The sequence below is a fragment of the Calliphora vicina genome, chromosome 5 (genome assembly GCF_958450345.1).
Source record: "Calliphora vicina chromosome 5, idCalVici1.1, whole genome shotgun sequence".
In the NCBI taxonomy this organism is placed as follows: domain Eukaryota; kingdom Metazoa; phylum Arthropoda; class Insecta; order Diptera; family Calliphoridae; genus Calliphora; species Calliphora vicina.
This window is the reverse complement of record NC_088784.1, coordinates 44,378,561-44,406,240: the sequence shown is the minus strand read 5'-3', so window position 1 is coordinate 44,406,240 and position 27,680 is coordinate 44,378,561. Positions and strand designations below refer to the sequence as shown.

General features: G+C 29.5%; 1 protein-coding gene across 2 annotated transcripts in view; it reads right to left on the bottom strand.

Moving 5' to 3' along the window:
• LOC135962032 (uncharacterized) overlaps positions 1–27,680 on the bottom strand; it is a 181,861-nt gene that overhangs the window by 86,486 nt on the left and 67,695 nt on the right. Inside the window, exon 3 of one of the 2 annotated variants that reach the window (XM_065513758.1) lies at positions 15,493–15,540. The exons of the other annotated variant lie outside the window; for it this stretch is intronic. Within the exon in view, the coding sequence (XP_065369830.1) occupies positions 15,493–15,540 (48 nt within the window). The remainder of the gene's footprint in view (positions 1–15,492; positions 15,541–27,680) is intronic. 2 annotated transcript variants of the gene reach the window in all.

Here is a 27,680-nt window from a genome sequence, read left to right as displayed (position 1 = left end):
TTCAAGTAGAAACAAATTAGTTTATCAATTTTTATATTTAGCTAAATATTTCCCATATTTACAGACTCTTTGTGAAATTCTAAAACGATCTAGGTATGTCTATTGAATGCACAATGTAATTTTTCTCCATTGATCAGGTGTTGAAAATGAACAAATTCAGTTCGAAGGAAAAATTTTTATTTGAAATAACGATAAAAATTAAAGGTTGTACGTATTAACCGTTGCAAACTTTTTTGTTTTTTTTTTTATTTCGAACAGTGGGTTCAAAAAAATAATGATAATGAAAATCGCGTTTAGATAAAGATATGGTGGAGGATGTGGTTCATCCAAAAATAAAATTAATGTTCGATAGTTTCAAAAAATGTTACGCATAGATTAGCAATTCATTGAATTTATATTATGGCGGCAACACTGTTAAACATTAATTTGTTAGAAACTGTTTAAAGAAATCTTATGGTACGTAATACGTTGTAAATTTAATGTAATCACAAGATTTTAGATCAAAGTTTTGGATAAACTTCGTATGTGTGAGTTTTACAAGCAGGAAGAATGAAAAGAAGAAGAAGAAGGAGATAAATAAGAAGCAAAATTATTATTTCAAGTTAACATTTCGGCACTTTTATGGTAGACCGCATGAAATTCAAACCAAATAACATTAAGTTCATATACATACATACAGACTCACACACAATTAACCCCTTTTGTTTTGAATGTACCCAGCTGTTCTGCATTTACTCTTTCAGACAGTATTTTTCACTAACGCCTTAATTAATTACTTGGCTGACTCAAATTTATATATTTTTGGGTCATATGTCGCCTGTGTGCTATTTTAATGCATTGAAAAGTCTAGTAATTTAGTAATTTTATACTCAGTTTAGAAAGTAATGTTATCCGCCAGAAGTAGTCTATTTGAGAGTCAATTGCCACTAAGTATCTAAATGTAATGCAGTATTTACTCTTTGTAATTAATATAGGGTCAATTATAACTAGTCAGATAGCTAATTCTGTAACTAGTGGTGACCAGAATGATAGGTAAATTTACTAGTTCGAGACACTTAACCAAAACTGCAGGGTACTTCTTTCTAAAGTGCTCTTCCATATCTAAACAAACAAGTATCAAAATACTGGTGTATATGGATGTTCATTAGGGTGTCCGCCAAAAAATATATGTCGAAGTTACCAACTAAAATGAAAATTATAAAAATCCATTGCGGTTCTTCATTCTAGCGGAGATTACTATTTGCGAGTATAAGGTAATTACGAGTATGTACTTCAAAATGCCTTTCATTTAATTACATACGGTTTGTTTGGAATAAAATAAATTGAAAACAAATCGCTCTTCTAATCCAACTTATCAAGCTTTTCTTGTTTTCTCTATACAAACGGGTCCACCTTAATGTACATACGAAATATTACTGTAGATAAATATCCCTCCAGTTTAGTGAAAGTTTTAATGGAAACTGTAATCGTCTCATCTTTAACATTCTCACTTCTGCACTTTGGATGATTTTACTCGTAGTTTGGCTAGGAAACTATGATGCAATCTCATAAATTCTATTCTATGTGCTCATTACCGTTGTACAAGCGTACAATCTGCTTTTACTTTGTACGCTATACAGCCAAGACTACATACATATAGTATAGTCAGTCATGGAGAGCCATTAGAGATTTGTTGATAAATTTGTCTCAAAATATGTTGGACGGACGACACTGTTTAGAGTTGCAGAAGGAAAGAGTTATGGAACTTTGTTTGCTTGTGTGAAACAGACTGGCGGACGTAGTGACAAACGAATAAACATTTATGCATGTTTGTACAGTTGCGTTCAAAGAAATACGAGTTCAATTTCACCTGTATTATACAAATGCATTTTATTTCATATTAATTTACTACATACTACATGTAGGTATAGAGTATTTCCATTGTAAGGGGTGTGGCATTGTTACTAAGTATTTAGTTCTAAAGAATTACTTTTGAATATAATTGTTTTAAGCAGATGTGCTAAATTAGTGCTCATTTATGTAGTTTAATTAATTATAATTCCCATTAATATATTATTTTTTCTAAATAATCGTAGCTGTTGCGACGCTCTCCTTTTCCAGGGTCCTATAAACTATTTCACTTGATGTATTATTAACTGGCCAATATTAAAAATTAGCATTGAATGTTATTTATTTTTACAAATAAAATTTGTTTCTTTCATTAAGTTACTGCAAAAAAAAAAAACATCGATAATCAACCAAATATTGGAATCATCGTCATAAAGCACGTATCGAACATCTTCTTTCCGTTCCGCAATGAAAAAAAAAACTTGGGTTACGGATTTGACCAATTAAAAAACAAATTTTGATAATCTTTGCAAGAGTCCTCTAAAGTTGTTCGTATTAATATTTCAGCTCTAATCAGGTCGAATGACATTCGGTTTCTTTCTTTAGTATAGAGCATAGTCCCACAAATAGAGGCATTAAATTTGTGTGCATGTATGGGTAAACAATTAAAAATCCGCAACAACATCAAGCAACTAGTTGATATATTTGTATTTTTACTCTCTATTGTTTACATTCGGGTTGTGTATGTGTAAATTGACGAAAATCTTCGTATTCTGGACAATACTAGCGAAGAACTATGGAATCTCTAGATTGTTTAAAATAGTAAAGAGTTTTTTTTTCACAAAAAGCATTGCTTAAAGGGGGGTCACACAGCATGTATTCCATATGTTTTGGTACATGTATTCGCTACATATAGAATTCCATGTGTATGTCAAAATTCAAATTATACATACGATACATAATTTCCACGTTCAAACGTACATATGTAATTGCATGTCACATAACCTCTATTAGTTTATATGTTTGTTGTTTTTAACAATATATTTATTTAAAACATTTTTAAATCACAATAAATATATTTAATGCAATGAAACTTATTTTGTTATGATTATTCTTTACTTTTGTTTGTATTTCAAAATACAACACTGTTATACGCACGAAAATAGAACATGTTCTAATTGCCAAAAATGTCACAAGTAATACACATGTATTTAACATACACAAAGTTTCATATGGATCACACGGTATGTATATGTTTACATGTGGAAAAATGTCCCAATACATGGCACAAAACACAAGCAATACATGCCGTCTGACCCCCCTTTTACTGGTATTGAAAATACCATACATACAACTTTTCTTAAATTCTCGAATTCATTCTTTTCAGCTTTGGTAAACAAAATAGGTCCTTATCATTTGACCAATTTTTTTGGTATTTGTTTGTAAACTTGACGAAGGCAGCAGTAATCGATATATAGTTTATCGTTATCTATTTCTTTAGATATTTCATGGTTTTGTTGAAGTTATGTAAATCTTCCCAAGAAAATAGGACATTTTTTAAATTTAAAATCCAATTTTTATTACAAAGAGTCAACACCAAAGTCGTAAAGAATTTCTAAATAGCTGACCACTGTTTTTGACAAGTCTTCTGCTTCCGTCTTAAAAGTTTTTTTCATAAAGCTATTAATTTGGTTTCCAAAAAAATTTTTCATTTATCCCACATTTGAGGCTGTTCATAAGTACGGTCTCACAGTGATGCAGAATCAAAAAGTTTTGGAAATAAAACTGGCATTTCTGGCATTGGTTATGACTCAGTCACATTAAGAAAACATTTCGATTTTAAATAAATTAAATTATAGTCCAGACCGGATGGCAACCCTAGGTGGCTCCCAGTTAAAGTCAGTTTAATTTAAAACATACTTTAATGTTGCCTATATGTAGTTGCAAAATTATTAAAAGCAGATTTTTATTTCAAAGTTGCTTTAAAAAACAACCGACTTAAGTGTTTGACTATGATTATGGGTCAAAGAGAATTATTTTTTTTTTAAATGTTTGACTGTGGTGTTGGGAAAATATTTTTGCACGTTACAAACATCAGCACTAACCCAATATAGCATCCCTATTATGGTGGTGTAGGGTGTAACTGTGAACATCGATACGTTTTCCCACAGAAAACGATGGCTTGGCAAGACATGGACTAATAGCAGACTAAAATTACGGCAATTTTTGAAAGTGTATATACTGAAACATATAGTGAAATTACCATTTGACTAAAAATCAATAAACTTGAAAAAGTAAATATTAAAAATTATGCTATAATTGTGCCCACCACTTAACTAATGTTGACTCATGTCTTCATTCTTACAATGTTGTAAATGTGTTAATTCGAGTCTCAATGCAAGATACAGATTTGCTAATTATTTATGCAGGCGTTCGTTCATTAAATTTTTAACTTATTTTGTGGGTATCATGGTGTAGTTACTTAGTGTCAACACCAGCAAAATGCTCGTTTGTAATTTAGGAAATGTAGCACAAAATTTAAATATTTATCTTCCATTAGGGCGGAAAGTTATGTTGTTTTTTGCCTTTTTTTGTTTGTTCCTTTTTAACCTTTTAATGGTGAATGGGTATGTTGACAAAAGAAATTCACACAAAAAACAATGCAGCTCAATTTGATAAGGGAATTTCAAGAATGTGTTGAAATCTTAAGACATTTTTAAAATCTATTCATATTTTATTAGTCCTATAAAAATAAAACTAAAATAGAACTAAGTTAGCTAAAAAGTTCAAACAACTATTTTTTGTTGCTATACATTACGTTTTAATTTTATATTTACAACAATGTAATTTATTATTTACTACTTTAGATGAATTGACGTTTAAACTAACATGACGAGTCATGACGTTGGTAACTAGAGTAGTAAATGTATTCAGTATTTGGGTTCTCACTACTCAATACTTTCATAGTTTTTTTTCCTATACAATAAGAAAAAACTGAAATTTTTATTTAGCAAAAACGCTAAAGCCTTAAAAAGTATTGAATAGTATCAAGTTGGGTATTCAATCAATTAACCGTTAATCGGTTAACCGATTAATTTTGGACAGTTAACTGTTCGAATAATTTAAAATTAGCGATTTTCAAATAACAAATAAACCGATTAATTTGTATCGATTAACCGATTAACCGAAATTTCTTCTTTTTGCACTTTAACTTAATGTCAAAAACTACATACATATATTTTCTTTGTATTTACATGTATAGATGAAACTGGAGACATTACTGAAACGAGTCTTTTATCAGAACTTAACGAAACTATTAAAAGTATTCAAAATCTAAAACAACCCAAAAAAGACTCCAATGGTATGGATTTTATATGCTTAGAAAAATTAACTGAGATATTGGATATTCTTTATCACGCTTTCAATTTCTCCAACTTCTACAATCAGCGAGAGAGTTTTTCAAAGTCAAGTTTTATTAAATCTAAAGAAAACAATGGTTTTTTTAAATATTATTTCAGAAGATATCTGTAAAAGCGTCTCTATTTCTTGCCTCGCTCAAAAGAATTCTTACATCTGGGATACCACACCATGATGTTGTTAAGCCATGTAATTTCCTTCTTCCTCTTGTAGGCCTTCCTTCAATGTTTGCTCGCGAAATTATTTGTAATATTTTATATTTTGGGTTTCTCATATGGTTTCTTTATAGCGACCAGGAGCTCTCTATCGCGGTGAATTTTAGTTAGTACTTCGCTGTTCGATATAAAGTGAGTTCATGGTATTTTGAGTATTCTTCGATAAATCCACATTTGAAAGGCATCTGGCTTCTTTATATCTATTGCTTTTATGGTCCATTGCATATAGTAGAACTGACCATACATAAGTCTTGATAAAGCGTAATTTAGTTTTAAGATTAATGTCATGGCTGATAAAAAAAAAATTGTATATAATAAAAACGCATCTCTTGCCATTTCAATACGGCATCTGATTTCTTTCGAACAATCCCATTGGTCATTGATTATAAACCCGAGATATTTAAAGCTACATATGTACTCTATCGATGTAGGAGTTTCTTATTTTTAAGATGGTATTTATTTCTAATCACAATCATATATTTTGTTTTTCGTATATTAGTCTTTAGGCCGTATGTTTCACTGTTTGACGTCAGTTTATTTACCAGGTCTTCAAGTCCAGCCATATTATCAGCCGGTAATGTAGTGTCATCAGCAAATCTAATGTTGTTGATAAATAAACCGTTGATGAATATACCCTTTGGGACGTTGTTGATATATTCTTGGAAGATTCTATCGGAGTCGATGTTAAATAATAGTGGGTAATAATATACAGTCTTGTCGGACTCCTCTGGAAATTAGAAGAGTTTCTGTTAGTTCCCTGTTGACATCAACTTGCGTTGTTTGATGCCAATACGGACTTTTTATACAATGAATTTCCTTGTCATCTAGACCTATAGACATAAGAATTTCCATCAGTTTATCATGCTGCCCCGTGTCGAAGTTTTTTTCATAGTCAATGAAGCATAAGAAAACATCTTTCTGTACATTTCTGAACCAATATTTGTATAGAAAAAAATGCTTCGCGAGTGCCCATGCCTGCTTTAAACCCAAACTCAGACGCTCCCATTACTTTCTGGCATTTTTCAGAAATTCTGGAGTGAATTAGTATTAAGGTAGGGTCACACATGACAAATATTTGATGGAAAAGACGTAACCACTAAATAAAATATATTTTAATTATTTTATTTATTGTCAAAAACTCCTTTTACTTAAGACAATTTAGTGTTATTTTATTTGATGCTGTTTGATCTTACATAACACTTGTAACGTCAAATAAATTTGTCCTATAAAAAGTGGTTACGCTTTTTTGAGTAAATATTTGTCATGTGTGACCGCACTTTTAGGAAAATATGCAAATGCATGTTTTTTTCTGGTAGATCTAATGAGCACATGGATAAGATATTTACACGTTTCAGAGCTATTTAAGAATTTTGGCATCGATTTTAAGTGCATATTTTTGCATATTTTATCCTTAAATGCATATTTTTGCATATATTTGTTTTAAGAGCATATTTATGTCATATTTTTGCGTTTTTAGAGCATATTTTACTTTATCAAAAACAAATTTTGTCTTACTTATTTTTCGCTGTTGTGTTACAGGTTTTTACTTCCTTTGTTTAAAATTCAAAATTGAAAAATAGATGACTTTTCAACAAAAAAAGAATTAAAAAACAAATAAAAATTTTTAAAAATTTAAATTTAAAAAAAAATAAAAAAACCAATTCGAAAATTTTTTTTTCCAAAAATGAAAAAACTGAAAAAAAATGTTGTTCACCTAAAAATATTTAAATTTTTTATTTTGAATTATATAGCTCGGCACAGCCGAATATAGCTCTCTTACTTGTTTTAATATAAAATAAGCACTATTTTAATAATAGCGCCATATAAATATCAAAATTTAGTTCTAATTCAAACTTAACCGTTCTAAGTGTTAAAGAAATATTGGCCCATAATCATAGTCAAAAATAAAGTACATTTTAAGAGAATTAAACTCGACTTTACTTAAGAGGGGACTTTAGGTCTATCATAGACAAGTTAAAGTATACTTCTGACGCTGAAGTCGACTCTAAATATAAAACTAGCTGAAGTTGTTTTTAACTCATTTAACAACAGCATCAGCTGTTCTTCGCCGAGTAAAAAAGTTCGTCACAAAGTAAAAAATGTTTAAGTTACAAGATATTGGTAGAGATTTTGCAATTATTGAACAGTTATCAATAAAATTAGTACCAAAATATCGTAATTATGATATTAATCTTATCTTTTCCATTTTTCCACAACAAACAACTTTCATTCTTTAGATGTCCCGGTTACTTTTATTGTGTACGTTTTTTGGATTTTTTTTTTAATTTTGTATGTCAGCTGTTCAGCGTTGCCCCTTGTCTGTTTTTTGTTATATATTGTATGAAAACATTTTCTAGATTTGCGGTGGTACCCAGTTAAAGTTGGTTCAATTTAAAAAATACTTTAATTTTGACTATGGTTGCAAATTAATAAAAAGCTGGTTTTTATTTTAAAGTTGTTTTTAAAAAGAACCGACTTTAGTGTTAGACTATAGGGATGCCAAACGGGACTGGGTTTTACAAATCCCGGGATTCGGGATTTTAGAAATGTAAATCCCGGGATCCCGGAATTTTTCGGGACTTCGGGATTTTAGTTGAACGTCAAAAACATCAAATTCAACAATAAAAACTATTAATTTCATTAATATATTTTAAATTAAAATAAAATGGTCCATGATTTCCTCTAGCTCTAGCGGAAATCGGGCTACATTTGCCCATAGTCCCCTTCGGAAAATAACTTGAACATAAATTTAGTAAAAGTGTAAATTGTGTAAAAGCCTGTCAATGCAAGGGAGACGTGCTGCTCCCTGATTCAAATGAAAAAATCTGTCTGCGTTTGGATTTGAAGCGAGATTAGTATTATAAATATGCTGAAATTTAGATTTCTAAGTATTTTGGGTGCTTCAAAAATCTTCCTAAAATATCAAAAATCTCATAATATTTCGGGATTTGTTAAACCCCGGGATTCTTTTTCACAAATCCCGGGATTCGGGAAATCCGGATTGCCTTTGAAATTTGCTCCTATAACATCAGTTGATGTCGAAAGAACATTTTCTATGTATAAAAATGTTTTCAGATCCAATAGACAACGATTTTCATTTGAAAACTTAATTCAATATTTTATAATTAATGGCCTGGCGAATTTTTAATAACTTTAACATTTTTTGACCAATTTCTGTTTTTTATATCTCATTAGAATGACAATTACGTACACATTTCGATTCTTTTAAATTAAATTACAAAAGTAATTTTTTAATGGCAAAAATTTTACAAAAACTGAAAAAATGCATTTTTTCTCCTTGTAAATGCATTTTAAAACTACAGGGGGCTTGCGGCACGTCTTAACCCCAACCGATTTACCTAAAATTTTTTCAGGATGATTTTTTTACTAATGTTCACCAAACTGGGGGTGAGAATGGCCAAAATCCAACTTTCGTTTATTTAGGGCCACCCTACTGTCTATACTTGACAAATATTCATCATAACAATAAATGACATTTGTTGTCAAGACAAAATTGTCTAAGCAAAAGCACTAACACTAATTTTATTATAACGAAGCAATAATACTAATAAATGGAGACTATACCTGATAATTCTTTATCTAGACAACCATTTTGAAGTTCATCATGATAAAAATTTGTCAGGTATAGACAGGGGGTTATGACTTCTCGAAATTTGTGTTCACAACCACAATATTTGTATCATACAACGTACAACATACAACTACGTTGTGAATTGGACAATAGTTAGTTCATTAGATACAATAAATAAATGAAAATTAAAAAAATCAAATACTTCATAAAATAATACAAAAAATAATTATGAATTAGTACAAAATTTATCTTTAAAGAAATCATAAATTTAATGAAAAAATTTTAAAACGTTAAAATCATCAAAATGACGATAAATCGTCAAATCTGGCAGCCGAGAATACGACTTATATTTCCTTACTGAATTGCGCATTGGACTTACGAATTTATTTTAGTAACGAAATTCAATCGGAATATAACCCTTCTTTATCACAAACATTATACAATGTTTACGGAAAAGAGGATTCAGAATAATTCAGGGACATATATTTCTGGCTTTAAACAAGATAATAACAAATAAATTTTCAGCCAATAATTTCGTAATTTCAAACAAATTTCATTGTCTACAACACCAATGTAATTATTGAACTATTTATATTAAATCAAATTATGTTAAATGAATAAAATAAATTTTTATTAAAAATAATATTATATTTCAAATATGTATATTACAACAGAACAAGTGATGTTATTTAATTTCACACTTTAAACCATAGAGAAACATAGAGCGGAAACTAGAAAAAAACTCAAACAAAAAAATTACTCAAAATAATCACACATACGAGTATTGTTTTTGTTTTCACATAGTTTTTTTCTACTAATACATTCTCACCACTTAGGTTTCTGACAACTGAGTTAGGTCTTTGACAGGAGAGTTTCCGCTCTATGCCTATTATCTATGCTTTAAACAAAATAATTAAAAATTAATTATTTTGTTGATCGTAGATATCGTTGATTGAATATAATAAAGAAATGTACTTTTTACAAAACATTTAAATCTCTGATATTAAATTTTTGAACATTTAGTTCAACAAATACATCAGATGGAAGATTATTACATTATTGAACAAGCTTATTCCAGGTAAGTAATTGTATACATTTCACTGAAAACTGATTGTTTTTAAAACAAATTTCATATGCGTCTGTAAGAATAATATTTTAAAACAATGAAATTTCAATGAAAATTTAAACAAATTATTTATGAGTAATTTCATTGTTACAGGTGTGACTTTGTTACCAAGTATTAAATTCTCAATAATTATTTATAATAAAAAAAACAAGTAAGAAAGTATGGTCGGTCAAGCCCGACCATATAATACCCTACACCAAGTAGATGAGTAAAAATATTTTTCTTTAAAAATATCAATAATTTATATTTTCGAGTGATTTTCGGAAGTGGGCCTTATATGGGAGCTATGATCAATTATGGACCGATCACCATAAAATTAGGTCGTGTGATTTATGTCTACATGAAAGTTATTTATGTTGAATTTTGTGTGTATACCAACATTTTTAAGCGATTTATGCACGTTAAGTGATTTTCGGAAGAGGGTCTATATGGGAGCTATGACTAATTATGGACCGATCGTAACAAAATTTGGTGACATGAATTTTGTATATATAAAACTTATTTGGAGCTAAATTTGTGTAGATACATAGATAAATTAAACATTTATGACCGATAAAGTCCAATTTCGAGGGGACATTTGTATGGGGGCTAGGTGAAATAATGGACCGATTTCAGCCAGTTTCAATAGGCTTGGTCCTTGGGCCGAAAAAGTAATATGTACCAAATTTGATCGAAATATCTTCAAAATTGCGACCTGTACTCTGCGCACAAGGTTTACATGGACAGCCAGCCAGCCAGCCAACCAGACGGACGGACGGACGGACATCGTTTAATCGACTCTAAGTCGATCGGTATACTTTAAGGTGGGTGTTAGACTAATATTTTTGGGCGTTACAAACATCTGCACAAACGCATAATACCCTCCCCACTATGGTGGTGTAGGGTATAATAATCGGAAATTCTTAATTACTGCTCACCTAGGTGGTTTTATACTTATTTATCTAATTAACCTTAACGTGTGACATTCTTATTTCCCTGAATAATATGAACCATTCTAGCGAAAAATGTTTACTCTTTTCGAAGCACATAAGAAAAAAACATTTGTTCGTGCACTTCAAAAACTGCACGAACAAATTTGTTTGTTTGTAATTTATAGGAGACTAAACCACTGGGCCGATCTTCTTGAAATATTGACAGTATGTTCCACTATATCTGGAACAATAGTCTACTTTTTATTTCAAGTGCGCGTGACACTTCTCGTAAATAGTTATTATGAAATATCTGGTGAACTATAATTGTGAAAACCGAAAAACTTCGCGGAATTTACTTCGACACCAAGTCTTCTAATTTGGACCGAATAACACCATTATTATTTTACATAGTTTGGCTGGAAATGGTCGAGATTGAGCTTAGGTATTTTCGAGTTGATTTGCAGTTGTTCAGCTTCCTAGTGCTAATGGGGTCACCTCGGGTCTCAAATTTTGTTAAAAATCGCCAAATTTCCATTTATTATCCGAATGAGCTGAAATTTAAAATATAAATAGTGCTTAAGAAGTGCTTAAACCTTGCCCACTTTGAAAAATTGTGTACCGTTAAATTTTGAATTCAAACACATACTGACTTAACAGAAAGTTTGGTGTAACACATTTTGCATGCAATATATGAAAAAACGTACAAATTTTTCAAAGGGGGCAAGGTTTGTGGAACTTCTGAGAAGTAAATAAGGATTTTTTATATAAGTATTTGATATTGTTGAAAACCTTAGGACTCGAAAATTGATATTTTAGTAAAATTAAATACTTTTATACATTTTTGGGACGTCATTTACCTTAAAAACTTAAAAAATTATAATATGGTGGTTTTCCATGAAGAAAAGTATAAAATTTGAATTAATGTAAAATTTTAACGCTTGAAGATATCATAACAAAATTTGGAACTAATATAGACTCAATTATCCTTAAATTAACGACATTATAAGTATTGACATTTATTATTTCCAAATACCGAAATACCTAAACCGGGGAAAATGTGTTCCAAAAAATTTTTTTTTTTTAAAAAAAAGTACCTACTATGACGTTACTTACCGTTTGATAGCATAAAAGATTAGGTTTACTTTACACGATTTTGCATTAAATTCTCTTTACGGATCATTTAACAATTGTATACAGTCCCGAAGAAATTTTTGTTCTACAAAAGAAAAACATATTAGCAAGTCGTTTTTATTTTATTTAGAATTTTATTGCCAATATAGGTGATATTTTGGAAAAAACGTCGATGTTCCCAGCAAAAACTTCGCTTACAAAGGCTGCAATGTCTTTTTAATAATGTCTTTTTTAATAACTTACTTTTTAAGTAGTAAAGTCTAAAAAAACAAAACAAAAAAACTGTTACTTTTTTTCAATTTGCCCATTTTTTTTATTGCATGTTTATTTTTAGAAAAACAGAAACGAATATTGCATAACTGTGTGAAAACCATTATTTGATGCAAAATGAAATAACTAAGCAGTGGTGTAGTGAGCACAACGGCAGACTACCAAACAGAAGGTTGCAGGTTCGAATCGGGTCTGCGACTTATTTTTTTTTTATTTTTATTTTTTTGTGTAAATAGAAATTCTATAAATAACTACTAACAAAACAACTTATTTCTGGCCAAAATATAAAGGATTACTTTTGGGACATCGCGAACAAAAATAATGACTTCTTACAGTAGAAAATTAAGTAGTTGAATCGTCAAATTCCCCTTATTTTTCGGCTTATTTGTAAGAAAAGTTTTTTCTGGGTTCCGTAGGTCGCCACATTTAAAAACCATAACAAAATCGAGCATAATTAAAAAAAATAAATAAATAATAAATAAATAAAAAATAAATAAAAAATTAATTAAAAAAATAAATAAGATCTTCTTAAGCACTATTTATATTTTAAATTTCAGCTCATTTGGATCATAAATAGATTTTTGACGATTTTTTAAAAAAAATTGAGACCCGAGGTGACCATTTTAATGTGTTCAAAAAAATATTCATTTGTAATACACTGTACACAGAAAAAATCATATATGGAATGAATTTCTACATAAAGTGTATGAATTGAACTCGTAAATTTATTACCAACATTTTTTGATTTGGAGTATGAGTTTTTCGTACATATTATTAAAATGGAAAATAAAAGAGTTTTTGTTTTGTTATTGATTTTTTTGCTTTAAAATTTACATACATGAGAAAGCAGTAATAGATTATAATATATGTAATTGTTTTAACTATAATTGCTCGCCAATTGTTTATCAGGATATCATACAACATTACATTACTTTATTGTATCTGAAAAACATAAAAACTTGTTCCAATGAAAATTCAAATAATTTTCATAAAAGTTTCTAGATTCGCTTCAGATTTAAAAAAATAAATACAAAATTTTGCTTGCTTTTTCTTATCGCTGTTTTTTGTTCTAATTATTCAAAATAGACAATATCCCCCGTATTCATAAAACAAAATTTAAATTTAAACAATGTTTTAAAGCAAAATTTCTACACAAAATTTGATTTTAAAACGTTGTTTAAATTTAAAATTTGTTTATGAATACGGCTTTATATGTGCAACAAATAACATTTTACAGAATGAATTAGTAAAGTTGACATATTTTACAAATAATAATACCATACATTTTTCGAAATTACCCAGGGAGAATTTTATAAAAAATGCATTTGATAAATTTAAAAATGCAATTGCATTATTAATGCAATGTTCATAAAATACACAGTTCTTAATTACTTAATTTAAACTGGATATACATATGTGGATATATGGATTTATATAGGTTTTTAACTCTTTGACATCCATGGGGACACCGACATCTGAATATGGTTTGTTAATAATAAAGCGTTTACTCTATTTCAGCGAAAACTTAGAAAATACGAAATTGTTTAAATAAACGGGATTATGTTTTGGTTTTAAATATAAAAAAAGGAATAAAAAAAAGGTATAACATCTCGACACCAAACAAGTTCAATGTTATATTTAGTTACTTTTTAACACTGCTGTTAGGTTAAGCCCATTTGGTCCAATTTTTTAATTGTTTCCCTTGTTTTGAACGGTGATATATACTGACTTAGTTTTTTAGCTCAGGTGGTATTTTTAAAAATTCAAGGATCTGAGAAAAATAAAAAATTACGAATCTTTGGTCCATAGAATATTTTCCTCGGTTTTCTTTGATTTTTTTACATTTATTTAAAAAAAATAGGTATTTATTAGTTTGTTTTATGTTTTCTGAAATATAATCAACTTCCGAATCTGAAATATCGGAGCTACTTTCTGCATTGAGCAGTTCTTGTACTTCATTTTTTTTCAAGTTTGCCATGTCGTAAGTAAAACATGTTTGTTTTATTAAAAAAACTATACAAAAAGTGAACCAAGCGTTTGCAAATATTTGTGCTTCTTTACAACAAAAATCAAAAAGGGGAATCCCACAATTATCTATTACATATTTAATCTATGTTGATTAAAAAAATAAAAAAGTGGAATCCCACACTTGTTTTTTATATTAGCAGTTTATATGGACCAAATGGTCCATTAACCTAACATTCGTAAGTTTTTTGAGATTATTTAAAAAAATAAAAAATTTTTGGTAATTATTATTATTATATGTATATATAATTTATTGTACATCTGAAAAATGTATTACGTCAGGAATGTAGTCTAACGATGACTACCAAATTATCTTTCAAATGCAGGAATAATTGAGGAGCCGCAGAACAAAAGGTACTTTTTCGCATTTTTTGACAAATTGGTTTTTTGGTATTTTTATAATATTTGGTATGAACTCTTTTAGAAACAATCAAGTTAGCAACATTTTTTTAATTTGTTTACTAAGTGAACGTACAACACTAGTATAAAACGACAAAAATTAAGGGGATGAAATAAATAAAACTAGATTTCATAAAAATTGTATAAGAGCCAAAAAGTACCTTTTGTTCTCCGGTTCCTTAATTATCCTTAAAATTTAATGAAATAAAAAAGGTATACCCAAACACTTTATTTGGTACATACAATTTAATTCTATGTTTATTAGTTCAGGAGATCAATAGGATAAATCGAATAATTATACATTTTAATTAATCAATTTGATTCATTTTAATTTTGATTTTTCGAGTTAGAATATTTCTATTCAAAAACATTCAAAAGAAAAAATATTTGTTAAAAAAAATTTTGTAAAAACTAATTTTTTTCACGAAATGAAACCGTTTTTTATATCCCACTATACTTTCTTACTTAATTTTTTATAGTTCTGAAAGTGGACCAGCGATGACAAAAAATCATAAATTTTGAAAGTAATGTTTAGTTTTTCGGATGGGTAATAAATTGTGTAAAATATATTCAACTCACCAACAACTCGAAACTTGTTAAAATATTTATTCATTTGTAGTAACATACCTAAAAAGAAAAGATGAAGAAATTTTTATTTAATATATGTAAGTGATTCCGAACAATTGTTTATCAAAATATTAAATGACTTTGATGAAGATAGTTACAAAATATTGCATTAGGATAACTGTGAGTGAAGTTTTATTAGCTGGACTATTCCGTAGTTTGCTGTCAAAGTTAGCTTAATGTTTTTTCTTATAAGGTGGTCAAAATTTTAATTTAAAACAAAAAAAGTCTATTTTTTAATTTATAAACTTTTTATTTTATAATGTTGAGGTATAAATTTAAACACATATTTTATGTTTATAAAAATATGTGTGGAAATATGTTATTGAATTTGGTCAAAAGCTAAAAACATACTTTAACTTTATAATAGTAATACAGAATACAGATTTATATTTTAATTTTTTAAATGTATGCTCTGATTCTCAATTTAATTTGGTTCTTTTTTGGTATTAACCCTTATGTGTGTGACAAAAAAAACACCTTTAACAGGGTGACAGGGTACCCACACACAGAACAAATGATGTTTCATATTATTGCGCAAAATATATGTATGAATGCTCCATATTATTAAATACAAGAACAATGTTTTAATTTTAGTACACAATATTAGTTATGTATGCAAAGAAAATTTGGCCTTTAGACATAAATGGACTATAGGCGAAGTGGACTTTAGAACAAACAATTTGTATGAAATTTGAAAAAAAAAACCTGCAAGTGAATAGGACTGTTTTGGCTTACTGTAATTCTTTTGTTTTTTATACCCTTCACCTTCCTGAGAAGGGTATATATTAGAGTGACAGCGTTTTTTTAGATTTCAAAGAGTGCCGGGTGGAATATTGTGACACTAGGCCTAAATGTTAAGTGCTGAAAATTTGAGCTAAATCGGGAAACGATTTCTGGACGCGCATCGAGGTCAAAGTTCAGATATATGCAGAATTTTACTGTTAATATGGAATAAATAGGTGAAACTCGTTAACTTTCTGCATTGTTTTCTAGAAATGTGTAAATTTATTTATATTAATGAATATTACATTAAACATTTTGTTGCATTAAAATCGGCCCAAAAATATATAACATTTCGCTATCTTTTCATTAGAAATTCCAAATATTGAAAAATTTTACCTTTGACCTTCACGATTCAAAGGTTATCGTTTTCCGATTTTAGTAAAACTTTCAGAACATATTTAAAATTACAAGGACTATAATATTATGAATAGGTTTTACATAAAATTTATAACAGTAAGGAAATTGGACTCATTCGCCTAAATATGGACAAAAAATTTGTTTTTCTTGAAAATCGCAAAATTTAAATCGCAGGTACGGAAAAACTGTAAGAGGTATTGACATAATTTTTTCATATTTTTATTCCCTATTTTGATCTCAATAAACCCCAATGTGATGATCGAAAAAATCTGAAATTTGTTTAACAAAATTTTTAAAAATTTGAAAATGGAGTTTTGAAACAGCCGTTAAAAAAAATTATTTTTTTTGGCCATACCTGCGAATAGGTTAACGGTATCCTACGAAGACAAAAACTCGTATACAAGTAAATATGGACATATTTTAAGTAAAAATGAGCTTTTATTTTAATTTTTCTCGAAATATCTTAATTTTTGTCCTAAATTTTTTGTTCAATGGTCTGGCGAATTTGTAATAACTTTAAAATTTTTTAATCAAATTTTCTCATTTATATCTCATTACAACGATAATTACGTACATATTTCGATTCTTTTGCATTCAATTGCAAAAGTATTTATTTAGTAGCAAAATTTTTTCAAAAACTGAAAAATTTGCATTTTTCTCTAATTTTGGCGATAATACAGTTTTTGGGTCATTTTGAACCAAAGGAGATACAGGGTTAATTTCCCAAAAAAAAATTTTAATGTAATATTCATTAATATAAATAAATCTACACATTTCTAGAAAACAATGCAGAAAGTTAACGAGTTTCACCTATTTATTCCATATTAACAGTAAAATTTTGCATATATCTGAACTTTGACCTCGATGCGCGTCCAGAAATCGTTGCCCGATTTGGCTCAAATTTTCAGCACTTAACATTTAGGCCTAGTGTCACAATATTCCACCCGGCACTCTTCAACATTTTAACAAAAAATTTTTTCCATACAACTGATTGTCACTCTAGTATATATAAGTTTGTCATTCCGTTTGTAATTTCCACAATATAATTTTCCGACCCTATAAAGTATATATATTCTGGATCCTTATAGATATAGGAGTTGATTAAGCCAGACGGACATGGCTGACTGTGTGTCTGTCTGTTGAAATCAACTTTCCGAAGCCCCCAAATAACTTACACGATTCATACATCAATATCTCCGGAATTCTTCCGGCCCGGTTGTTATTTAAAATCGAGAAAATCGGCCCACAAATGGCTAAGATCTAAAGAAAAAACCAGGACAACCTCGATTGATCTACAGTCTAAAAAATGCATGTAAATCCACTACTATAAAGTAAGTAAGTTTTCATGTAAAAATGCAGAATACGCGTAAATTTAAGCACAACATGTTTATCAAAATCAATTACATACTTCTTTCAATTACAAAATTTTTAAAAAACAATTCGAAAATTTTTTTCCAGAAAATGAAAAAAACAACTTTTGAAAAAAAAAATAAATTTTGTTTACATAAAAATACTTAAAATTTCTATTTTGAAGTATAATTTGGTGAAGGGTATATAAGATTCGGCACATCCGAATATAGCTCTCTTACTCGTTTTTTTAATTTTTTGATAAAAAGGTGCCTTTTTAAGTATGATTATAATCTAACATAATAATAATGTGATTTCTAACAAAAATTTACGATATGTATTAAGAAATGCGAAAGTTTAAAATATATTACCACCTATTAGCAAGTATAAGCCTCTATAAAAGAACAAGTTAATGCGAATTTTGAAATTCTAAAGAAGGCTTGGAAGGTGTATACGTCTGTGAATTCAGAACATTTATCGCAAACAGGCTCGCAAATCCATACTTAAATTGATGTAAATGGGTAGTGCCTGGTAGTGGGTTGCAAAATATTTATTCTACAGCACTTAATTTCTGTTTGTTTATTCCAAATAGGATAAGCTTAAGTAATTACATATATGCAACTTTTCCAAACCACATTTTTTAAAGCAAATAACTATCTAACGTTACACATAACTAATATACATTTACCCCTTATTCATAATACATTTTTAATTTTATAAGAGGTTTATAAAACAGAATTTCCATACAAAATTTGTTTTATAAACCTGTAATAAATTTAAAAATTGATAATGAATAAGGCCTTTAGGATTTATCGGCTACAAACTTCGTGTTAGTGTTAAAATATTATATAGGAAGTTTAAATTACTAAATTATAAAGAAAAATCCTGCGAAAACCTTTAGCTTTTGTCACTGATTGTGGTATATGTAGCTGCATGCAAACTTTGTATGTAATATAAGTATGTACCTATGTATTATATTCTCAGGAATTTGAATTGTACAAAAGTTGTTCCGTCTAAGTTTTAATTAATCCAAAATTAATTGTCTGACATATAGTTACCAAGTGCTAATATATATTACGTACATATATGTATATCTGACGATTTTTACTTGTATGCGAGTATAGAAACATGTGCTTTTCCTCTTAATTGTAACAATTAATACGAGGATTTTCTGTATTTATGTCAAACAAAACCAAGAGATTTCATTACATACCAACAAAAATAAAATAACACCGAGTATTGTAGTGTAAACAAGCACAAGTGTCCTTTCTACACAATCCATTCATTCATTCATTCATTTATTGCGTTTTTGGATGCAGTATTATTTACTAGTTTTGAATGTGTTTTTGTGAGAATTTTTTTTTTATATTTCTTTTTTTTTTTGTTTTTGGTGCAAATTGAAACAATTTTGTTGTTTTTGCTTTGTTTTGTTTTCCTTTCAACATTCTCGTATTCGTACGTACAAATAATTTTTGCTGTATGCATTTTGTGGTATTTTACAGTGTCGTTTGAGAAACCTTTTTCATGATGGGTACACGCTTTACAAACTGCTACTACTGCTACTGTTACAGCTACTGCTGCTATTAAAATCAAGCAAACAAACAAACAAACATAGTACATGTGTATGTACAATGTACAAACAGTCATATTTCATGGTGACAATTCTATGCATTTCCATACGTGCATATGAAAATACAAAAATACTTGGGTACTAAGCATACATACATAGATACATACTTATGTATGTATGTATCTAAATATGTATGTAGTATATCTGTATGCAAGTGTTTATTTGTGTGCTTCTGTGTTATTTTATAAATGTTCACAAAGAAAAAAAAACATAGGATTTCACACTTTTTAATAGCATAAAAGTTTGTTCTTTTTTAATGTTTTTTGAAACGATTATCTCTATGAAGCGTAATTGCTGAATGTAGAAATGCTCCGTGTGGCATAGAGAAATACGCAAAATAACGAATATGAAAACATGAAAAAATAAATTGTATGTAGAGTCGCTTCCGTTATTGTGCCCACAATTGTTTGGGGTTTACAGAATGCGAGGATTGCTCAACTGAATACATACTGCAATTGGTAAGCATTTGGGAAAAGGATTAAAGCGTTCACTTGGTGTTAGTTGTCTCCACAATGGGCCGTTCGTTTTGTTTCTTTATAAGCTTTTGCAGCAGTGTGCATGGCTGCACAAACACTAAGCAAATGACAACGCTTGTGCCACGCCAGATAGAAGTGTGAGTGGTCTACTCGCAAATACTGTGTGTCATTTGAGTAGGACCAAATTATTTTCTAACTCACATGATAATGTGATGATGAAAAATTCGTGTTACAACCACTCTATAAAAAACTATGACTTGATCGTTACCTATTATGTGGCGAATAACTTAAATCATATATTTTTTTTATTATTTTTAATTATGTACATATTATTGTTCGACGCTTATATAGTGCTAGTACTCATTCTGGTTTGGTTTCAGATACTAATAAGTGATCGAAAGGAAAATCGGCAAAAACCAAGTTTAAATATATATACGATTATTCAAAACTCTGGCAGTTTTGGTACAATCAGAGCCGAAAAAGTAAAATTTTAATAATTTTTTTAGATAGAAGACTTTCTTGGCGCCGTCAGATAGAAACCAAGAGACTTCACATGATGTTAAAAGCATCTAGCCTTCACTGGTTAATCAGTGACCAAAGCTAAGCCTCGACTACAAATTCAACCTGTATAAATCCATTTTAAAACCAATTAGGACATATGGAATCCAATTGTGGGGACCTGCTGGTAATACCAGTATTGAACTTATCAGAGGGCCCAATCAAAAATTCTTAGGAGCATGACGGGTGCACCACGGTACATAAGAAACATCCACAGAGATCTAGAAGTACCATTGGTATCGGGTTCGGCACAAAGCCAAAAGCAGTCGAAGCTTCGTAGAGCTTATTGGCCAATTAACAATTAATGCTCTCATTAGGAAGTAATTCGATTTAATTTTAGTTATAAGATTTGAATACTTATTGTTAGGCCTAAGCAAATTAAGCAGATTCAAAAAAACAATATTTTCCGTAAAAACTGACAACTTTTTTAGCCCTAAAAATCTTGATAATACATTGTTATTTAGTGTCATTGATAATAACCCATAACAGCATTCTAGACTCCCCTCTGTAACATGTCTTATTTTTTGCAGGGCATATACATATTTAGTATTTTTAACCTTTCCGACCATTTGTGGTGAATAAGTCATTATGAATATAACATCTTGAAGTATTCATTTATTCTGGATCCTTTAGGTCAGACCGTCTGTTGGAAAAACTGTCGCATCAAAAGTACGAAATCAATATGCCAAAAAACAGTTTGTAATTAAAATGTTTATTAATTTTCATACAATATATTTTGAGGTAATCCGCTTAAAGTCTGGTAAGAATCAGTCAATCGGGCTTCCCGGAATATTGATTTATTGTACTTAACTAATATTGCTTATATTGTGATTGTGACTAAATATACAAGTTAATTGTTTAAGTTCCTTTCGAGGAAGACATTTTATTTTGTTAGAAAATTTTGAAAAGTCATACAACTATTTTAGTTTATCGAATTTTTGCTTTTTGGTTACCTTTTTTCTTCAAAATATACTTTTGATTTCCACACTTCTTTATCGAAATCCGCAAATTTCCGGCCAGATGTTATATATATCTTGTCTTACATTGTGTTTATTCAGTATGATCATTGATAATGAGAAATAAAAAATAAATATTGGTTCTCTGACAAGCCTTTAATGTATAGAATGACTTTGTACCAAATAAAATTACCATTAAATAAACTATAGTATTTATGAAGAATGTGTGTGTACAAAATTAATTTAAAACAAATTTGAAATAACAGCAACTCATGTAAAACTCTTTATACTTAAAATTTAAATTAATTAAATGGTTTTATTCCAATAAAGTAAAATGTACTAAAATATGTACATACTTATGTACGTGTGTGCACAATTATCACGACTATAAAATCTATAGCGGTAACATAGTTCCAATATCATGATGTGATTATATTTTCAAATATTATGTTCACATATAAACCATTATTTATGTAATAAAGTAAATACCCAGCAGTTAAGCAAGTAGTCAATGAATCCTTTATAGACAGTAATTTTCACTAATTTCTGATCACTTGGCTGACTCCAATTAATATATTTTTTGGGTCATTTGACACGTAAGGAGTGAGATCGAAAAATTCTTAACACACGTTTTTCATTACATTTTTTAACCCAAGTATTATTTGAATTTTTTTTTGATCAAGTTACCTTTGAAAAACATGTCAGTTATTATGTGTAATGTCAATTATATTAATTTTTTTGTTAATCTGATTAAAATGAGTGACCAGAAAAAAGTGCGTACTGAAATTATTAAATATTTTCAACAAAACCCAACTTGGTCTTACAAAAAGTTGGCCAAGCATACAAAGGTCTGCCGTCAAACTGTTTCCAATGTTATTAAACAGTACCGGGAGAACTTGTCAGTTGATAGAAAACCTGGTTCAGGTAGAAGGAATGGTCCACATGATGTTTCTAAAGCCAAAAAAATAGAACGCATTTTCAAAAGAGCTCCCAACACATCCGGTAGGAAAGCAGCCCGGTTAGCTCAGTGCTCGGACTATTTGGTACGAAAAGTTAAAGCTAATGCAGGTTTAAAAACATACAAGGCTCAAAAAGTTCCTGACAGGAACGCTACTAAAAATTTAGAGGCCAAAAACAGAGCACGGAAATTGAAGTCAAGTTTTATAAAAAAATATTCTTGCTGCATAATGGATGACGAAACGTATGTTCTGGCAGATTTTTCGCAACTTCCAGGTCAAAAATTTTATGTTGCTGATGCTCGAGGGAATGTTGAAGAAAAGTTTAGGACCCAAAAGCAGACAAAATTTCCCAGAAAGTTCTTGGTATGGCAAGCAATATGCAGTTGCGGCAAAAGAAGCCACTCATTTGTTACAACGGGCTCTATAAATACCGAAATTTACATCAAGGAATGTTTACAAAAAAGGCTGCTTCCATTCATAAGACTTCATAATGTGTCCACTTATTTTTGGCCTGACTTGGCATCCTGTCACTATGGCAAACAAGCCCTTGAGTGGTACAAGAACAATAATGTGGTATTTGTACCAAGAGAGGCAAATCCTCCAAACTGCCCGGAGCTAAGACCAGTGGAGAGATATTGGGCTCTTGTTAAAAGAGAATTGAAGAGTACAAAAAAGGTGTCCAAAAGTGTGGTAGATTTTAAACGGAGATGGACTACATGTTCGAGCAAAGTGACAGAAAGCACTATAAAAACGTTAATGGAAGGGTTTCCGAAAAAGGTTCAAAATTTCATCACTAGTGATTAAAACTATAAAAATAATTTTTTTTGTAAATTGTAATAATAATTTCAATCAAATAAAAAAAAAATTAAAGCTGTAAGTTTAGTGGTTTCTTTTTTATAAACATATATGTATGTTAAGAATTTTTCGATCTCACTCCTTATGTGCTCATTGTAGTGCAGATAGGAGTCAATTGGTTACTTTACATATCCCAAGTAATCTACCGTGAAGACAATTGTCATTTAAGTGTCTCTAAGTACTCTAGAATGTAATGCACTTTTTTGTGAGTAATTCGTACAAACTGGTTTTATACAAATTGTGTTAACGTAATTCTCGTACAGTTTATTTTATTTTGGCTTAAGTATGCTGACATCCCAAGTAACCTAGCGTGAAGTCAATTTTCACTTTAATGTCTCTAAGTAACCTAGAGTGTAATCACTTTTACATTTATTTTTTAGAGTAATTGCGTGAAATCCGGCCGTTAATGTTAAAATAACTAGTTATGTAGCTGCTCAAGGAACCAGTTAGGTAGCTAGTAAAGTAACTGACTCTATGTAACCGGTATGTGAATATAATGATGCGTTGACTACTTTTGACCAGCTATTAGACATTCTTAGCACATGCACGTATTAACATAACTATTCACGTAACTAGTTATCACCCTAAGAGATAGGTAAAATCACTTGTTCGGGACAGTCACCAAGAACTGCTGGCTACATATGCAGCTTTCAGAGGTGTTAGGTATTTTATTGTTACTACTAAACATACACAACCTTTTATAAAAAATATGAAAATATTGTAGAAAATCGAATTGTAATGGTTTTTGTTGAATTTCTCGGTCCAAATTTAATATTATTTTAATCTGGAGCGTGTATTTGGTTGGAAAATGTTAAATTATAAGATGTATTGAACAATATGTTATCATAAATATTCATATAAAGCTGTAGTTTTTGTAAATAAAAATTTGAATATGCTTTTTTAAATATTAACGTTGTTTTACCATAAATATGTATCAGAGTATTCAAAACGGGGTTTGAATATTTTACATTTTCAATTTAAATATAAGCATTTACTCTGCATAATACAATAATAATATTTTGAAATGGGTATTTACATTTTTTATAGAGTGCCTCACTCAGTGATTACAAGGTAGTTTGATTACAAGGTTTACAATGACGGACGGACATCGCTTAATCAGCTCAGAAAGTGATCCAGAGTATATTGGTATACTTTAAGGTTGGGACAATATTTTTGCACGTTACAAACATCAGAACAAACGTAATATATCCTCCCATTATTCTGGAGTAGTGTATAAAAACATTAAATTGAAACGCGCCTATCTAGCGAGTTTTTCCAAAAAGCACTGATAGGTACAAATGCGGCTTTTGAGTTATTGAAAAGTTAATGCCTTTAAGAAAAAGATTTGGTGGTTATCCTATAAATAAAGCAAGACTACATTGTGACAAATTCAACCATTTATACAAAATCTAGACAGATTTTTGCTGTTGCAAAAAGATAAAACCTTCACATCACCTTCTACCATCTTTATTCCTTGCAGCTCAGAATCCAACTAAAAATTAGAACATGTTTTATTCCTGAACAGCACCGCTTAACCGCTCATTGCGTGGCTAATTCAATAGTATTTCATAATCTTAAATTTATTTGCGCTCATTGCGTGGAATCCAGCCTTAAATTGCAGTTTCTGCATCAAGTTCGTGATTAATGATATCCCTCATTATCATAGAGCAACGCCATGTTAAAGTGAAATGTTCCATACTTATAAAGTGTAGAACTAGAACCGGTCCCTATCATGGTATAACTAGTTGTGTGTCGATACCCATCTTTGAATGGTGTATCTTTAGATCAAATAAAACGATTTTAATATATCTTTTTAACGAATCATGTTGGACCAGTGATATGTATTGCCCTGGTTATAAATATGTAGATGGTAAGTTTTAAACGAAATTGGCAAACAATTGGTATGATCAGTGATGCCAGGAGATTTTTTCAGAAATCCCTACGCTTATGAAAAAAATGCCTTTTTTGTTTACACCCACTTTTGATTTTCCCTACATTTTTCCCTACACTACTTTTTTCTATATTGAACAGCTGAGTTGTGTTCAATCAAAAAAAAGGCTTAAGCTGATTTTGAAATTGTCCACATCATTCTTTTTTCCAGGACTTGCTTTTCAAAAACGAATCCATTGTTCGGTTTTTTGAAAGATTTTTTGGTGCATTTGGTTTACCTGATAATTTTATTTCCCGGGAAACGGGAATGAAAAATTTCATTTCAAAAATAAAATTATTTTACAAAATTGTTTCAGTTTATTAAAAGAAAATGAAAAACAATACGTTACAATTCAATTCTACTAACATAAAACAAAAAAATGTTGGATAAAATATTTGGAGATCATTTGTTACTATAAAATTAAATATTAGCGATATTCATGATGTGGAGTTCTTGTCCTGTTAATAGAGTAAAAGTACAATTAAGTGCCACAAAATTAGTACCTTTATAATTCGCTGTCGATCAATATTTTAATTGCATTTGTAATGCAGTGTTTAGCTTCATTCTTTTAACTTCTGTTATACATATTTATATATAAATAAAATTTAATTCATTTCCAAAACAGAAATTACATCATATAGTTTAACTGCTCTTTTGCTCCTCTGCTAGCTAAAGTACTCTACATTGTGAATACCGCTATTATTTCATAGAAATAATGTTATATGTTCGTCATAGAACTATTTTTTTAAAAAAAATTAGTTTTCAAAATGCATTCAGTAAGTCATTTGACGATTTCTTATTTTAGTGGCAAAGTTTCCAGACACCGAGAAAACTCTTTCGCTTTAAACAGGTGGTGACTTTATCGTTAATAAAGCATTATAAAGAAAATCTTAATCTTTTCTCCGATAGCTACTTGCTTCAAAAAAAGTTAATTCCCGCTTAAAACGACTTTCAGCATTTGATTTCAAATGTTTAGGATTTTCTTTTTCAATATTGATTGAATAATCTAATTCGTTTTTAAAATTTTGCTCCATTTGTATTTCGGAAACATCATCATTATCAACTGATGAGTGAACATTGCGGTCAAATAGGCTTATGTATGAACATTGTCTTAACCCTTTAATGCATATTGTTGCCAATTGTCTACATTCCAGTTCCACTTAATTTTAGACTAATATAAGCTTGATACTAATTCAGAAAATCAAATGGACTACGAAAAGTTTCAGCTAAAGAAATTCTAAATCAAACTAAAGCTAAAGGAAATATAATTAATAAAAATCAACTAAATATTTGATACTTTATAGAAAAATAAAAGTAAAAATCATGCATTTAAGGGTTAAAATTATTTTGTGGATTTATTAGGAAATTTATATAAGTCTGCTGTTATATTGTTTATATACATATATATTTTTTGAGAAATCGTAGAATTTTTAGATAACAGCTGTTCATAAAGAGTGTTCATCATAGCAAAATGTCGGCTTAATGCTTCTACTGTATCCTTACTGGGGTTTAAAACCTCCACTAATATTTGGAACAAGCCATTCATCAAACAGAGATGTTATATTTAATTGTATTAAAGTATTTTTAATTAATGTTAAATATTCCTGGCAATAATTTTAAATTTCCCGAACCCCAAACCCTACACACAAGCCTTGCATTTAAAGTCGTCATCTTTGACCGGCTCCAGCCATCCCATTAGTTTCTCGTCTCTCAACCAACTTGAGCTGTATTTCTTTGCTTTGTTTTCATCATTATCAGAAGACGAATCGGACATTTTTTCTAAAACTAGTTATGATTTAATTACTTACTTCATATTTACAGATTTACGAATTTCTAATGATACGCTTAAGCAAATTTTATGTTTTTTAATTTTATAATTGGAAAATATATAGTTTTAAATTGCCATTGCAAAAAATCCCTACAATTCGACAAAAGTAAGAAATTTTTCCCTTTTTCCTTACATGCGAAATTTTGAGAAAAAATCCCAACAAAAGGGAAAATTCTCTACTCATTGTTTAAAAACTTAAACGCAAGCAGACTGCATTAAAAAATGAAGAACAGGTAGAACTACCAAATTTGATGGCTGATACAACAACAAAATACATTGATTACATGTATTTTGTTGTTGCAACGTTTTTGACATCAGACTTAGCTTTTTGTCTCTCAGTAACGCTTCTATATACAGTGCTAGCTCGGTATTCCCGACTATCCATTATCGCGACGGGTTAATTTTTTAAGTTGCATGTTCTATAATCGCCACAGTTCACGAAAAACGGGTTCTAAAATATC